Raw genomic sequence first — 15,416 nt, 5'->3', positions numbered from 1 at the left:
CAATTTTCCTTTATCTTTCTTTTTAAAAAAAACACACAGATTTATTTATTTGGAATGCAAATAAATAAATACAGAGAGACAGGGAGATCTTCCAAGTCCTGACTCACTCCCTAAATGACAGCAATGGCTGGAGCTGGGTCGGTCTGAAGCCAGGAGCTTTTTCCGGTTTTCCCATGTGGGTGCAGGGGCCCAGGAATTCAGGTCATCAACTATGTCCAGTGCAGCCCCTTGCCTCTGCACCTGGGAAATCAGCAGAACAGCTGAGACTCACATCATTGCCTGTACGGGATGCCAGCATCACTGGGGAAGCTTAACCCACTGTGCCACAATGCTGGCCTCAAACAAATTCCTTGTCTGCTTTCGCCTTGGTCTCTTTTCCTGCTCCATGTGGCACCTGCCACCTCCCAGGGAACACTGTTAGGAACAATTTCGGTAAAGCCTCTGGCATATCCAAATGTCAGTGAAAAGTAAGGCTTTTTGGATTGCTTAAATCATTAAAATAATCGGGCCTGGCACAGTAGCCTAGCAGCTAATGTCCTTGCCTTGCATGCACCAGGGTCCCATACGGATTCCAGTTCTAATCCAGGCAGCCCTGCTTCCCATCCAGCTCCCTGCTTGTGGCCTGGGAAAGCAGTCAAGGACGGCCCAAAGCCTTGGGACCTTGTACTCACGTGGGAGACCTGGAGGAAGCTCCTGGTTCCTGGCTTCAGATTGGCTGCAGGTAGTTGGGGAGTGAATCAGTGGACAGAAGATCTTCCTCTCTGTCTCTCCTCCTTTCTATATATCTGACTTTCCAATAAAAATAAATAAATCTTTAATTTATTAAAATAATTACAGCACTTGACAGGGATTAAGGTATAATAAAAATGGCTGTTTATTGCTGTTTATTACAGCATTTCATGGAGGAGATGTGATCAGCCTTAATTTGCTGAGAAAATAATTTAGCACTCAGAAGCAAACAGGAATGGGGCGCTGACTGGTGGGGACAGCAGGAAGCCCCAGTGGCACAGACAGAGGGCGTGACGCTGGAGAGGCCCACCCGCCATGGGGACCAGTCACGGAGTTTGGAAGACACTCCTGGCTTCAAACTGACCTGGCTTCAGCTGCTGCAGAATTTGGGGAATGAACCAGCAGATGGAAGACCTCTCTGTCTCTCCCTCTCTTTCTGCTGTAACTCCGTCATTTGAAAAAGACTAATTCATTTATTGGAAAGTCAGATTTACAGAGAGAAGGAAACAGAAGGATATTCCATCCACTGGTTCACTGCTTGCCCAGGCTACAAGCAGGGAGCTGGAAGGGAAACGGGGCCACAGGGATTAGAACTGGAACTCACATGGGATCCTGGGCATGCAAGCTGAGGATTTAAGCCACTAGGCTACTGCACTAGTCCCAGAAGTTGATTTTTTAAAAATGTATTTATTGGGCCCGGCAAGGTAACAGGGAAAGTTCTAGAAATGAGTCTTAAATCGCACACCACTCCGTGCAGGGTGGTGAAATCCTAAACCACCCCCCCACCCCGGGACACGAGGCATGCTTTGATCCTGTATCCCCACACTCACCCATCAGCCCCTTGGCAGTCATCCCGTCATCACATCAACCGCGTGTGTGCCAGGGACACACTTTCCCTCAGCAGTCGCACAGCTCCGGAGACGACGCTGACCTCTGTGGTCCACCAGGGAGAGCGTGTGAGCTGCCCTGACATGAAAAGACGAGGTTTGTTAATAAGGAGGAAAGAAAAACCCTAACAAGGGAAAAGGCTCGTTCATGCCTCCAGCAACGGATGCCCTGGGCGGCTGGCTGGGCTGCAGCAGGTGCCCCACGAGACTGTGGCACTGCCCTGTTTCTGGGGCCCACTGGGGCTCTGCTCCCATCTGAGCCTGGGATGGGGACTCAGGTGGCCAGGGCGCAGCATGGCACACCTCCTGGGTCACTTCACAGGCTCTGTCAGATCTAGAAGTGCAGACAGGTGGTCAGGGCGGGTCTCAGGAGAATCCCTGGTGTCGTGTTTGCCAGCTCCCTGAGAGGGGCCCACGATGACTCTCCCACAGACTCAGTTACTCCAACAACAGAAACACATTTTTTCCCAGTTGCAGAGGCTAGATGTCCAGCAGCGAGGTGCCCACAGTTTCGGCTTCTGGGAGCTTTCCCATTCGCCTTTCCTCCAGGTAAGCTGGGAGTGTCTTTGCCAGTGAGGGCCTCAACTCCTCGACCTCATCCCCTGAACCGCAGCTATCTGCCTCGAGGCTTCCTCTCTGAACCCAGGTGGAGTTCGGCCTCCGACAGAAGACTGTGGAGCAGGCACGGTTCAGGCCAAGCCAGCAGTGACCCCCTCCATGGGCTGGGAGTTCCTTCTGCGCTGTCGTCCAGGCAGAGGCAGCTGTATGTGATGCGTCTGAAGCCTCAGCTTGGCAGCCACACGCAGAAGGGTGCTCTCAGGGCAGGCCCAGAGTATTCCACTCACTGTAGGCAGCATCTGAACTGGAAACTTGAACCTTTGAGCTCAACTTGTCTTCCCTGCAAATCACAGGCCCTCAGCCAGCCTGACAGAAAGGCGTCGTGTACTTGGTCGTAGGTTCCTGTCTCTTCCACATACTTGATTTGGAATGCTTAGTGATGATCATTTTGCATAACTTCATTGCCACAAAATATAAAAAATTATCCATACTCTCTATTGTTGGCAAATCAAAAAAATTAATGAACCATTTAAATAAGGAAAAAAGTAGTCTTAAATTTTTTAAAAAAGATTTATTTATTTTTATTACAAAGTCAGATATACAGAGAGGAAGATCTTCCGTCCGATGATTCACTCCCCAAGTGAGCGCGACAACGGCCGGTGCTGCGCCGATCCAAAGCCAGGAGCCAGGAGCTTCCTCCAGGTCTCCCATGTGGGTGCAGAGTCCCAAGGCTTTGGGCTGTTCTCCACTGCTTTCCCAGGCCACAAGCAGGGAGCTGGATGGGAAGTGGAGCTGCCAGGATTAGAACTGGCGCCCATATGGGATCCTGGCTCACTCAAGGTGAGGATTTTAGCTGCTAGGCCATGCTGCTGGGTCCAGTAGTCTTAAATTTAAGCTGGTTAGAGAATTCCAGAACTCCCAGAACCAACTCCATTTTTTTCTGAAGATTTATTTGCAAGGTAGGACAATTGAGAGGGAAAGGAACACACACATACATCCATCTACGGAGGAAGGGAGGGAAGGAAGCGGAAAAAAAAAAGGAGCCAGCAGGTCTTTCATACGCTGGTTTACTCTCACAATGGTAACCACAGCCATGTTGGGTCAGGCCAAAGCCAGGAACTAGGAACTCCATCCTGGACGCCCCCATGGGTAGCAAGAGCCCAAGAATTTGGTGGGCCATCTTGCCATCACAGGCATATTAACAGGAAGTTGGACTGAAATGGAGGGACCAGCACTGTAACAGGCATTTCCAATGCGGGATACTGGTGTCCCATGTGCTGGCTTCATCTGCTGAACCACCTGCTGCTCCAATGAGAATGCAGCTGCCCAGCAGCCCTCTCGGGGCTGACATCTATCCAGTGAGCAGCTTAAGCAACAGAAATCATTCACCTCCCCCCACCTCCGGAGGCCAGGAGTCTACCATGGAGGTGCTAGCAGGGAGCGGTTGGTCGTTTCTTCTGGGACTGGAAAAGCTCCCCCTGGCTTTCAGATGGCCACTTGGTCTCTTTGTGCCCCCACAAGGTCTTCTTTCTGTGGGGATCTGGGTCCTAATCTCTGTACTGGACTAGGGCCCACAAGATGACTCGTTTCAATATAATTATCTCTTGAAATCTCTTAGCTCCAAATACTGAAGCCCTAAGTGTTGGGTCTCCAGCACATGCCTCCTGCGTGGACACAAGTCAGGAATCCCAGCATCCTTGTCGGGGCTCAGACACATGGCTTCACTTCTGAACTTCCTGTTCAGGCTGCTCAGAGTCTGATTTGGCAGCTATCACTGTCTTTGGTAGTGTTTGAAACTTGGAAACACAAATCCCTTCTGCTATTGTGATTTCTTGTGGAAGACGGCTTTAGCTATTTTAAGTCCCTTGTAATTCCACATTTTAGACATAGCTTCTCAACATCTACCAAGAAGTCAGCTGGGAGTTCTGACCAAATGTGCCTCGGGACATTCTCCTTAAACACTTGGTCTGTCAGTACTAAACTCCAATGGCTGACGGGGACCAACAGCTCTGCAGCTCTTCTTCCACCCCTGCTTCCTTCAGACCAGGCTGCCATCACCAACCTTTAAGAATCTAGGATCATCTCCTGGCTTTTTAACAGAATGGTGGCCCAGGTCTTCCTTCAGCTCAGCAAACTCGCAAGTGAGCTATGGTGACAGCCCTTCCAGGAACAGGCCAGCGCAGATTTGGCCTGGATGATCCGGAATAATCATCTAAGCAGGGAAGCTGGCTGCTTCCATTGGCAGATCATGTCTGGCTGTTTTCAGCAACTTTGCCACGACTGAGTTTCCAGCTCCCCAGCAAGAAACTGGGCATGGCCCAACCCTGGCCACCGTAAGCACCCGGCACGTAAAATCGGCAGGTGGGCGCTCTTGCTCTCAAATGGTAATTTTTAAAAATAAGTAAGTGGTTCTTACCCATTCAAAGATAGAGTGAATACTTTACCACGTCAGCATACTTTAAAAGAGATTTATTGGAAAGGCAGATCAGATATAGAGATAAGAGACAGAAGATCTTCCATCCGCTGGTTCATTTCCCAAGTGGCTACCATGGCAAGAATTCAGCTGAAGTCAGGTTCCTGGAGCCTCTTCCAGTCTCCCACGTGGGTGCAGGGTCCCAAGGCTTTGGGCCATAGCTGACTGCTCTCCCAGGCCACAAGCAGGGAGCTGGATGGGAAATGGAGTCGCCTGGATTATAATTGGCACCCATATGGGATCCCTACGTATTCAAAGCAAGGACTTTAGCTGCTAGACCACGGTGCAGGGCCAAGCCCATTGTTCTCACAGAGCACTGCCTAGGGGCCTGCACGCTGGCATAGCACGCAAGGCAGTCACTTGCAATGTGGCATCCTATATGGACACCTGGTCAGGTCTTGCTTGCTCCATTCCTGCTAATGACCTAGGAAAAACAGAAGATAGCCCCAAATATTTGAGGTCCTTGGCACACCTGTAGGATACAGGACAAAGCTCCTGGCTTCAGGTTGGCTTGGTTCTGACAATTGCAGGTACTTGGAGAGTGAGCCAGCGGACCGAATATTTCTTTTTCCTTCTTTCTGCATATCTGCCTTTCCAATTTATATATATATATATGGATGCGGTATGAATCCCAGCTGCTCCACTTTCTATCCAGTTCCGTGTTAATGCGCTTGGGAAAACAGCAGTCCTTGGGCTGCTTCAACCATGCAGCAGACCTGGCTTGGGTGGGCCTTGCTCGGGCCACTTGGGCCATTTGGGGAATGAACCAGCAGATGAAAACTCTCTCTCCTCTCTCCATAATTGCCTTTCAAATAAAAAGATAAAAAAAAAAAAAAAACCCTGTCAATTCAACATATTTCTAGTAATTTCCTGATAATGGTATATCCCCGAGATGACAAGCTATTCTAGGTTTCAAGTTTTGTCCCAGTAACCATGACCACTAATAAGAAACCCAACAGTCTATACACATGAAAATGCTTCTCTTACCTATAGAATATGCCAACAATTACATCTATTTTTTTGGCACACAGAACACAATTTTTCAAAGCAAGCCTGACTGTACCCACTCCCCAAACCCTCGGAATAGTAAGACAAAAGTAGCTCCACAAAGTTGATGCCAAAGGCATAAAAGAAAGCTCCTGCAGCCAAAGCCAAGGCTTTGAAGGCCAAGGCCACAGTGGATGTGCTGCCCACAGACAGCAAGATTGGATGCCACCCGCTTGTTGAGGGCAGCCCAAATACACTGGGATGAACACCCTCTGGAGAAATAAGCCTGGCCACCTGCCTTCATCAGCTTCCCCAACTAAGCTGAGTCTGCCATGGAAACCAAAGCGCTGCACTCCTGTTCGCCGAGTATGGCAAGGCCAGCAAGTCCCAGACCACAAATGCTGTAATAACATCACTCCTGGCCAGGGCCTATTCCCTCGAGCCCACCCCACAGAAAGGAGCTGAAGCTATACTGGCTCCCACCTGTGACACCTCGGACATCACCAACAACACTGAAACATCGAAACTGAGTCCAGCTAATTACATGTATGACTTATCACCATGAAAATATGAATAACTTTCAAGAAATGATGTTCGTTTAAGCGGCACACTTAACGTTCACACTTTAGCCGATACAATTCTCAGCAACAAAGGCAGGCACAGTGTAATCAACTTAGATCCCACCTTCTCTTCAACAGTTGATTCAATCATTAATAGCTGATTGAAAGTCTGAAGCAGCTCTACTGAAATACACTTAGTTTCTTACAATGCACCCAAGGTCTGACACAACAGCTTAGCGGCTAGATTCCTCGCCTTGCATGCACTGAGATCCCATGAGTGCTGGTTCTAATCCTGGCTGCCCTGCTTCCCATCCAGCTCCCTGCTGTGGCTTGGGAAAGCAGTAGAGGACGGCCCAAAGCCTTGGGGCCCTGTACCTGCATGGGCGACCTGGAAGAAGCTCCTGGCTTTGGATCTGTGCAGCTCTGGCCACTAGCACATAGATCTTCCTCTCTGTATATCTGACTTTCCAATAAAAATAAATAAATCTTTAATGACATCACACAGTTTCTTTCCATGACTTCAGTACTTTGTTTCTGGTTTTCTACCCAACTGCTTAGGATCAGCTTTTCTTTGGGTCTAACCAGAATGGACTGAGGATTAAGCTACATATTCCGAGTTTACTGCATTTTAAACAATGCACGAAGCTTTGCTCACATCTTGAAGGGCCATTCTTAAATAAGCCTTAAACTCTGAGGGTGAGGGCAGGCGGATCTGAGATACTGAGAGGTTTATTTTTATTTCCTTGAAAGAAATGCATCACATCTGACAAACGAAAAGAATATATTAAAAAATAATGTTTTAATAAGTTATTTTTAATGGTCCTCTGGCCAGTTATTTATTTAGGACCCACCACTTACAACTCGAACTGATATTCCAAAGGGCAGAAACAAAAAAAAACAAAACATACAACTAATACAATTTCTCTTACTCTTCACTTTTCTTTTTATTATTTCAAAAAGTCAAATGTTATGTTTAAATCATTCATCCTCAATTTTGATTTAATGTACCGTCATTTCCCCAAGATATGAAATTTCAGAATCTCTTTGGAATACTAATTTCATGTTTCTAGATTTAACAAAACTGAAGTTTTAAATTCCACTCTATTTCCCTGAATTCTCAAGACAGCTGCTGATGTAAATTTTAATATAAAATATTTAGTCACAAAATAGTATTGCTTTTGTATGCACATAGTCGTAAGATTACTTTGCTTTTTTGTCAATAAAAACTATACCATCTTTCATAAAACTCTAAACAAATTAAGAACTGTGATGTAGAACAAAAATTACACATGGTAAAACAGGTACCAGCACAACTTCAGGTTATATTACATCAAAAAAGGTTTTAATGGTCCCAAATATATATATTCAACAACTAAGCATACATTCAGGGAGGGAGGAAAAATCAAAATGAAACAAACAAAAAATTATGACACAAATGACCACATCTAGAATTCCACTCAATCTTTAATCAAGTAGGGACGAAGCCCCACTTAAAAAAAAAAATCTGCAGTTTGAAGGGCAAAGGGAACAGATAAAAAAGAGGAAACTTTATATTCACCCCTCCCCCACAGAGGTTTTCCAAACCTGTTGTAGCTTGACTAAAATGTCCAGAATGTGTGATTTTGACTAAAATGTCCAGAACGTGTGATTTTGAAGGCAGGTCTCTTTACACAAAGAAACTGCTGGCATTCTTAACTCTTGAAGAATCACGGCTGAAGGCCCGTTCTTCCGAGTCTTAAACATGGTCCAAGAAAGCATGTTCTGATTGTAGCAACTGACCAGTCAATGCAGAGTTGAACTTACAAAACCCCTGCCCTGTTGGCTTTTTGTTTCCATTTCCTTCCCTGAGAAAAGGGCACCGTGGTCCAGCTGGAGAGCTCACAGGCATCAAGTCTTTCTCCCACACGCACTCCTCTCCCCTCCTGCTCCATGGTATTGGCACTTGATGAGCAGAAGCCGGGCGTGGAGGCTGACCCGGTCAGTCACTCAGAGACCACTGCACCTGCTTGTGGACCTCATGGGGGGAGGGCTACAGAACCAGTTTTTCAACAGGTGCCAATCTAGGCAGTTGCTGCGATTAGGACTCAAACTTTGCTTTCTTTGACAACGGCAGCGTGTCTTCCTTGTCTTCATCTTCATCATCATCGTCATCATCATCAGGATAATCTACCAGCCCCACAAGTCCTCCCTGTTCAGAAGAGAGGATTATTTAAACAGAAAATAAAATACCACATCTTAAACTATTGCTATTGGATCTTATTTCGACATATTAATTGTGGTTATTTTATGAGTGGTAGAAATGTATGAAAATGACATCTACTATTTTAGTAAATTTCCCATAAAAATACATAATTTTGATAAAAGAAACCTCTTAAGTTACCTCGTAAGTTAAGTAAAAATTTTCTCAAAGAAAACTACAAGTAGTTAAAAATCCTAGCAAATCCAGTAAGATTTCATTGAAAATTATTACTTAATTCTAAATGTTTCTGCAATTAACAGCACCTTAAAATCTACACACCCACCCCACAGCAACATCCCATCAGGATGAAGGCAGAGTGGCCAATGAGGGGAGCTGGGCGTGGGGCTTGCCACCCAGGGACCGCACCAGCCTGTGCCCTCCACGGGGGGTGGGGGGTGGGGTGCTGCAGCCAAAGCCCACCTGCATTTCAGATTCTAGCTTCCAGTTCACACCATGGGCAACAACTGCAGACTTAAACAGGTGGTTCCTTGGGTATCTCAGGGGAGATCTGAATTGAGTGCTGGACCCTGGCTGTGACTTGGCCCAAACTTAGTGGATATGGAAATTTTGGTAACTAGCGGTTAGAAGATTTGACTCTGTCTGCCTTTCAGAAAAGCAAAAACAAAATAGAAGCCAAAAAATAATTTTGTCTTTTCTCATTACTTCCCCACTGACGCTCCTTGTTGGGAGGCCATGGAAATATCCTTACTGCTGCACCCTTAGCCTAACTGGACTCCTTCCTAACCTTTAGAGAACCCCTGTCCAGATGAGGTGACACTGCCATGTTTCATTCCTAAATACAGTCTGTTAATGGCTAGGCCAGTTATTAAGGTATTTTGTTCCTTATAAGAAATATCACTGACATTTTACACATACATGCACACAGAATAAATTGTATTTGCCAAAATAAAATTAGGAATGTCCAGGCATTATATTCCCTTTTCATAAGTCTTTGGATAACTAAAACAAAAGTTTCCATAAATAGACATACATATTTGAACCCAGGGTCTGACAATGCACACCGCTCAGCCTTCAGCATGGTTACCTTGGTAGTAATAGCTGCCGTCTGAGATGTGGTTTTAGGGACGGATCCAGGAGAGCCTGGAGAGCCGGGGGAGCCGGGCGACCCTGGGGACCCTGGCAGACTTGCTGCGGATGACTGGCTGGTGAGGTTAGTCTTGGTTCCGCTGGACAGGGAAAGCTTGAAACTTGGGCTTTGTCGTCCAGAAAGATTAGTTTTCAGGAGCACCTCCTTTTCTTCACTTTCTTTTACTAAAAATGAGAATACTGTCATTAGTAGTCATAAACACTAGGCCTTTTAAATCCATCAAATGATTCAGCACTTAAACACCAAAAATTAGAGGTCGGTATGGTGGCTCAATAGGCTAGGTCTGCACCCACTGATTTGTATCCTGGCTGCTCCACTTCCCATCTAGCTTCCTGCTTGTGGCAGGGAAAAGCAATGGAGGATGGCCCAAAGCCTTGCATCTGTGTGGGAGACCTGGAAGAGGCTCCTGGTGGGTCCAGCTCCAGTCTTTGTGGCCATTTGAGCAGTGAGCCAGCAGGTGGCAGATTTCTCTTTGTCACTCCTTGTCTAACTCTGCCTTTCAAAGAAAAGAAGTTTTAACAAAAAATTGAATAGCTTACTCCCTTGCTGAGAATATATAAATATTCAATTTCTGAATAAAGTTTTACCAAAATTTCCAAATACCATTATCCATTAGATTTTTACTATGGAAAAATAGAAGCCCCGGTATCACAGCATCTTGCATGCATGAGCCAGCAGTCTGGTCACACCCTACATCACACTGAAAACAGTAATAAACCGCAAGAAAAAAACAGAGCAAAGCGAGGAGGCTTTATCCATCTTTGGTCTTTCTCCAACATACATTTTTTCCGCTCCATGAATTTACTTATCGGATCCATGATATCATCATCATTTTTGGTTTTGTCAGAGGGAGACACTACAGCCTCCCCGTCCTCAATGTCGTCTTCATCGGTGTTGAACCACATCTCTTCCTCATCCTCTAGTGTTCTCGCGTCTCTTCGGTATCTATGATTCCTCAAAATGGAACGCATACTGGAGCAGAGAGAATAAAGTGCAATAAGCAGACAGTCTTCAATTACTGTCCCAAAACTAGATGTGATCTTCACAGGGAACAGGGATAAAGCACTCATTTATACCGACAGAATTTTACCAAACACACAATACATCCATCTAGTACTGTATGCAACCAAATCTGACACTATGGAAATTGCACTGCCACAGAGGAGTTTTAAATTGATCACTCTAAAATGGCCAATAATTCCCAAATTTTAAAAATACTGAAAACATTAAAACATATTTAGCAAAATGTTAAAGATGTTTAACTTGTATTCCCAAAGCAATTCAAAGCAAGAATATTTCTTCTTAAAGATTTATATATTTAACTATTTTTTGAATTATTTATCTTTATTGGAAAGGCAGATACACAGAGAGGAGGAGAGACAGAAAGGAAGATCTTCCCCAAAACAACTAGAACTTAGCCAATCTGAAGCCAAGAGCCAGGAGCCTCTTCCGGGTCTCCCACATGGGTGTAGGGTCCCAGGGCTTTGGGCTGTCCTTCACTGCTTTCCCAGGCCACAAGCAGAAAGCTGGATGGGAAGCAGGGCTGCCAGGATTAGAACTGGCACCCATATGGGACCCCAGTGTATGCAAGGCAAGTATTTAAGCCTCTAGGCTAATGTGCAGGGCCCAAGCACTTTTACAGAGGAAAGACATTCCATCCACTAGTTCACTCCCCAAGTGGCCACAACAGCTGGAGCTGAGCTTATCTGAAGCCAGGAGCAAGGAGCCCAGAGCCTCCCTCAGGGTCTTCCATGTGGGAACAGCGTCCCAAGGCTTTGGGCCATCCTTGACTGCTTTCCCATTTCACAAGCAGGGAGCTGGAAGGGAATTGGAGCAGTTGGCATATGAATTGGTGCCCATATGGGCTCCTGGTGCGTGCAAGGTGCAGACTTTAGCTGCTAAGCTCCCGTGCTGGACTATAGTCATTATTTTTTAATACTATTTAAGCTGGATGGGAAGCAGGGACCGGGACTGCAACCAGCGCCCACACAGTATGCCGTTGTGCCCAGGTGAAGACCCTAGCCACCAGGTCACTGTGCCAGGTTCCAGAAGTATTATTTTTAACACACAAACCCTTGTTACATGTTAAGAGAGATTTGTCAGGGACCGGCATGATGACTCAACTAGCTAATCCTTCACTTCCAAGTGCCAGTATCCAATAAAGGCCAGGGCTAGTGCCCCAGTTCCCTGTACCCATGTGCCAGGAAGAAGCTCCTGAATTCAGACAGGCTCAGCTCAGGATGCTGTAGCCACTTGGATCTTCTTTCCAATAAAAATAAACAAACTGAAAGAAAAGAGAGAAAAAAAGAAAAAAAGGAAGGAAAGAAAGAGAAAGAAAGGAAAGAAAAAGAAGAAAAGTGTCATGGATTGGCCTCACACGAGGTCTCACAAAACTGGTTGCTGAGAAACAAGTTCAAATATATGGTCAATTACCTGTCAAGCTTGGGGTTATCTTGCCTTTCTCGCTGTTGTTCAAATCTCAGTTTTAATCCTTTAAATGTCTGTACATAATCTACATCTTCCAGTGCTTTCCAGTAATTCTCAATTACATGAGCGGTTAAGGATTTTATATCTTCCTACAGAATTGAAACAGAAAATGAGATAGAAAAATGCCATTTTTAGCAAGATGAGACTTATAGTGAATTATGACAAAAACCTCAGGTTATTTCCACAAAATTATGATATAAATGACAGAAAAGGGTGACACCAGCAGTCTACTACTATCCATCTTCTCCAAGCTGACGTTCTGGGCCCCACGTGACTTGGACTCCATTCGCAGGGGGCAAGACCTTATTCAAAGTTAGGCCTTAGAAAAGTTCTAGATGTTTGCACAAAAACACTGATGTGAGTGGAATTCAACTGTACACTTAAATGTAGCTAAAAACACAGTGTTGTAAATAAATTTCAGGAAAAGTACATCATATATAATTCTACGCCCAAATATTTGAGAACTATTGGCTTAAAACATTTAAGAATCAAAAAGAGCTTATCAGGAAATTGCTCAAAAAAAGAAGAGCCATTCAAATCCCATTTATCAGGTGTAGTTTAACTTTTTTCTCTGTGAATTTTACTTCAAATAATTAAAAACATCAATAACACACAATCCTATTTTCAACTGATTAAAAACTAAAATTCCAATTAAAAAATACAGAACCTACCACTCTAATAAATTCAAACATCTCTATAATGGCAGAGTTCATCAGATTGTAGCGAGATCCATTGTTGAGAAACGCTTTGACTACTGGTTCAAACAGAAAACTTTTCATTATGTAGCGGTTATAAAACTCATCTTTTAATCCAATAATCTTTCTCTTAAAACGAAGGGCACCTGAAACACAGAGGCACCGTGGTTTAAATGACATACTATTTTCATCGTTTAGATTTTCAAAACAAAACTGAAAAAGTCTGTTTAATATCAGCAGTTCTTCATGCACAATGGTGTATTAGCACTTCCAGAATGTCAACCTAAAGATAAGGATTATAAAAGTGTTATCAGAAAAAAAGGTATCCTAAAAGCACTGTATGTTATCATAGAACACAAGTCTTAGAAAGCCAGAAAAATTCTGGAAATAAACCAGTTACTAATGACCAACACATAGTATGCATCTGCAATGAGACAAGACAAATGAATTAATCTTCTGTTTATATACACCTTAAAGACAACAGGAAAACCACTGTTTTATTAGGGCAATCCACTGGATAATTCACTTTGATACTTTTGGACACTCTTACTATTGTGCATCAGAGTTCACGGGTTTATACTGGTTTATCTGTGGGTGTGTTTTTAGAAACGCCACAAACCCACAAAAATCTGCATGACCCAAAATTTGCCTTCCCATAGTTCAGAAATAAATTTAGAGGATGTTGTTATAAATCTGGTCCTCTACTGAGTTTTGCAGCGAGTATGCTTTTTAATTTTTTTCTAGTTTTTTTGTGTAATTAATTAGGCTTTAACTTACAGATTAAAAAGTATATTTACATCTTGAGATATGGGGAGTTGCACTAAGTCACCATTTGTCAAGATCCAAATATACTTAGACAACTAGATTTCAACAAAGCCCTCTTTACCTACAGGGAATATCAGTAAGTTAATGCCCCAGTTACTGTAAACAGTTCAAAAAAGCATACTCACTTCATGCAGTCACATCGTCTTCGGTTGGCAAGATTAAATATTGTGTTTGTATTTTGGTTTCTTTGGAGATCATGGAAGTGGCCCGTTAAATTGCCAATTTGTTATTAACCAAGTCCTTCATGAGCAGGTAGCCAGGCAACCATGCTGACACGGTTTCTGGGTGGGAAGGCAGAGGAGTAAAGCAGCTCAATTTTTCTTTAGTTGGCAGAAAAGAGGTCCACAAGTGAATGCCCAGTTAGGTACAAGTGACTATAAACTGCCTTAACAGCCCAGCTTCGCTAAGAGTGTGTCTTGCTAAAGAAACACTCACAGGGCAGGGAGTTTCAAAATAAGTTTAAAGATTAAAACTGCATTTTATTTTTAATCTAATGTATACTTTCAAAAACATAGCATGGTAAAATAAAGACATTTTAAACAGTAAGAGGCATTTATCTATTGATAAGTCAAAAGCCAACAAGGGTGTTTGCCCAGTGATTTCAAGTTTTTTTTTTAATTGTTTACTGACAAAGGAACTTCTTTATGTGAGGTAATTCCCCTTATTAGAATAAAGTCAGTACTTTGGAGCTCATGCTGACAGGCCAAACTTTTCAGCTGAATAATAACAGCAAGAGCTACAGGTACTCAAGCAGGGGTACTTCCCTGTGCAGGCTTTGTGGAGACTTGTGTCCTACTGTCACACACACTCGGACCACCGTGGTGGCCATGTAACTCCTACAAGTGAAACGCAATTCCCTTCCTGGATTTCCTTAGGCTCAGGGGGGGGGAGGCTGGCACAACCTTTTCACACTCCTTCACCAAGAAACAGCTCAGGTAGGAACACAGCTGCTCTAATGGTCTTTCTATTTGGGCCCTCATTTACATGTGCCCTAACCTAAAAACCCAGCTTTGGCAAGAAACCTGCATCAACAAGACCCCACAATGATTCTTCACTGTTGAGTAAAAGTTTGCTTTCAAACACTGAACAGCAAATTCTGAGACCGAGCTATTCAAAGGGCAACAAAGTGAGTTCGTAGGTTCAACTGACAACACAACCTCACGATTTTCAATGTAAAGTGTATCATCTTTTTTTTCTTAAATTCATCCTTACCCTGTTCAACAGACTTTCTGTATATAGGTAATTAATGACAGCTAAATAAAAAAAAAAATCTACAACAAGGTTTTCTTTATTTTTAACAAAAGCCCAGACAACACAGAGGTGACCTTTGGGGACAACAATAAGATCCAGAAATCTTTGAAAAAGGCTAAGAAATGGAACAATGGACCCAGCATCTAACCTGCAAAGACTGAGCTAACAGAGTGCTGGTTTCACCTAAGTATTGGCTTGGGCTGTCTTTAAATCTGACAAAGCATACCAGACAAAAATTTTAAAATGCTCCTAAGACCTCAAACAACCTCCTTTAAACATTATCCCTAATGTTGCACTGTATGTGCTCTCAAACAAAACCAGATGGCTTGTTCCCACAGTTCATACTCAGTTCTCAGAAATCTAAAAAACTTCTACCGCATACTATCACAAAGCCAGTCTCAAAGCAAAGCCTAATAATGCAGAAGTCACTTGAGGATGGCTTAGGTTTAATGACGACCTGACTCAATCTGTAAACAACCACCAAGAGGATGCAACTGGCTTCCCAGAGTCCTTGAGATTCTCCGACTCTCCATCTGCAGCCTCAACAAGGGCTGTTGTTGCAGGCACAAAGGCATCTGCCCAGGTTAAACCTCTGGCCTGGGATCCTGTTCCCAGCT

At 44.1% G+C, this 15,416-nt stretch overlaps 1 protein-coding gene across 3 annotated transcripts in view; it reads right to left on the bottom strand.

Moving 5' to 3' along the window:
• Positions 1-7,640: 7,640 nt before the first annotated feature.
• The window catches only part of PPP4R3A (protein phosphatase 4 regulatory subunit 3A), a 43,320-nt gene continuing 35,544 nt past the window's right edge, over positions 7,641-15,416 (bottom strand). For all 3 annotated transcript variants that reach the window (XM_040975151.1, XM_040975152.1, XM_040975153.1), the window contains 5 exons: positions 12,700-12,869; positions 11,975-12,117; positions 10,323-10,513; positions 9,479-9,705; positions 7,641-8,382 (listed from right to left, as the gene is read on the bottom strand). In XM_040975151.1, coding sequence (XP_040831085.1) covers positions 8,272-8,382; positions 9,479-9,705; positions 10,323-10,513; positions 11,975-12,117; positions 12,700-12,869 — 842 coding nt within the window. In that variant the 3' untranslated portion in view covers positions 7,641-8,271. The remainder of the gene's footprint in view (positions 8,383-9,478; positions 9,706-10,322; positions 10,514-11,974; positions 12,118-12,699; positions 12,870-15,416) is intronic.

The sequence above is a fragment of the Ochotona curzoniae genome, unplaced genomic scaffold, assembly GCF_017591425.1.
Source record: "Ochotona curzoniae isolate NIBS_2020 unplaced genomic scaffold, NIBS_Ocur_1.0 contig_2688, whole genome shotgun sequence".
In the NCBI taxonomy this organism is placed as follows: domain Eukaryota; kingdom Metazoa; phylum Chordata; class Mammalia; order Lagomorpha; family Ochotonidae; genus Ochotona; species Ochotona curzoniae.
This window is presented reverse-complemented; position numbering and strand designations above follow the sequence as displayed.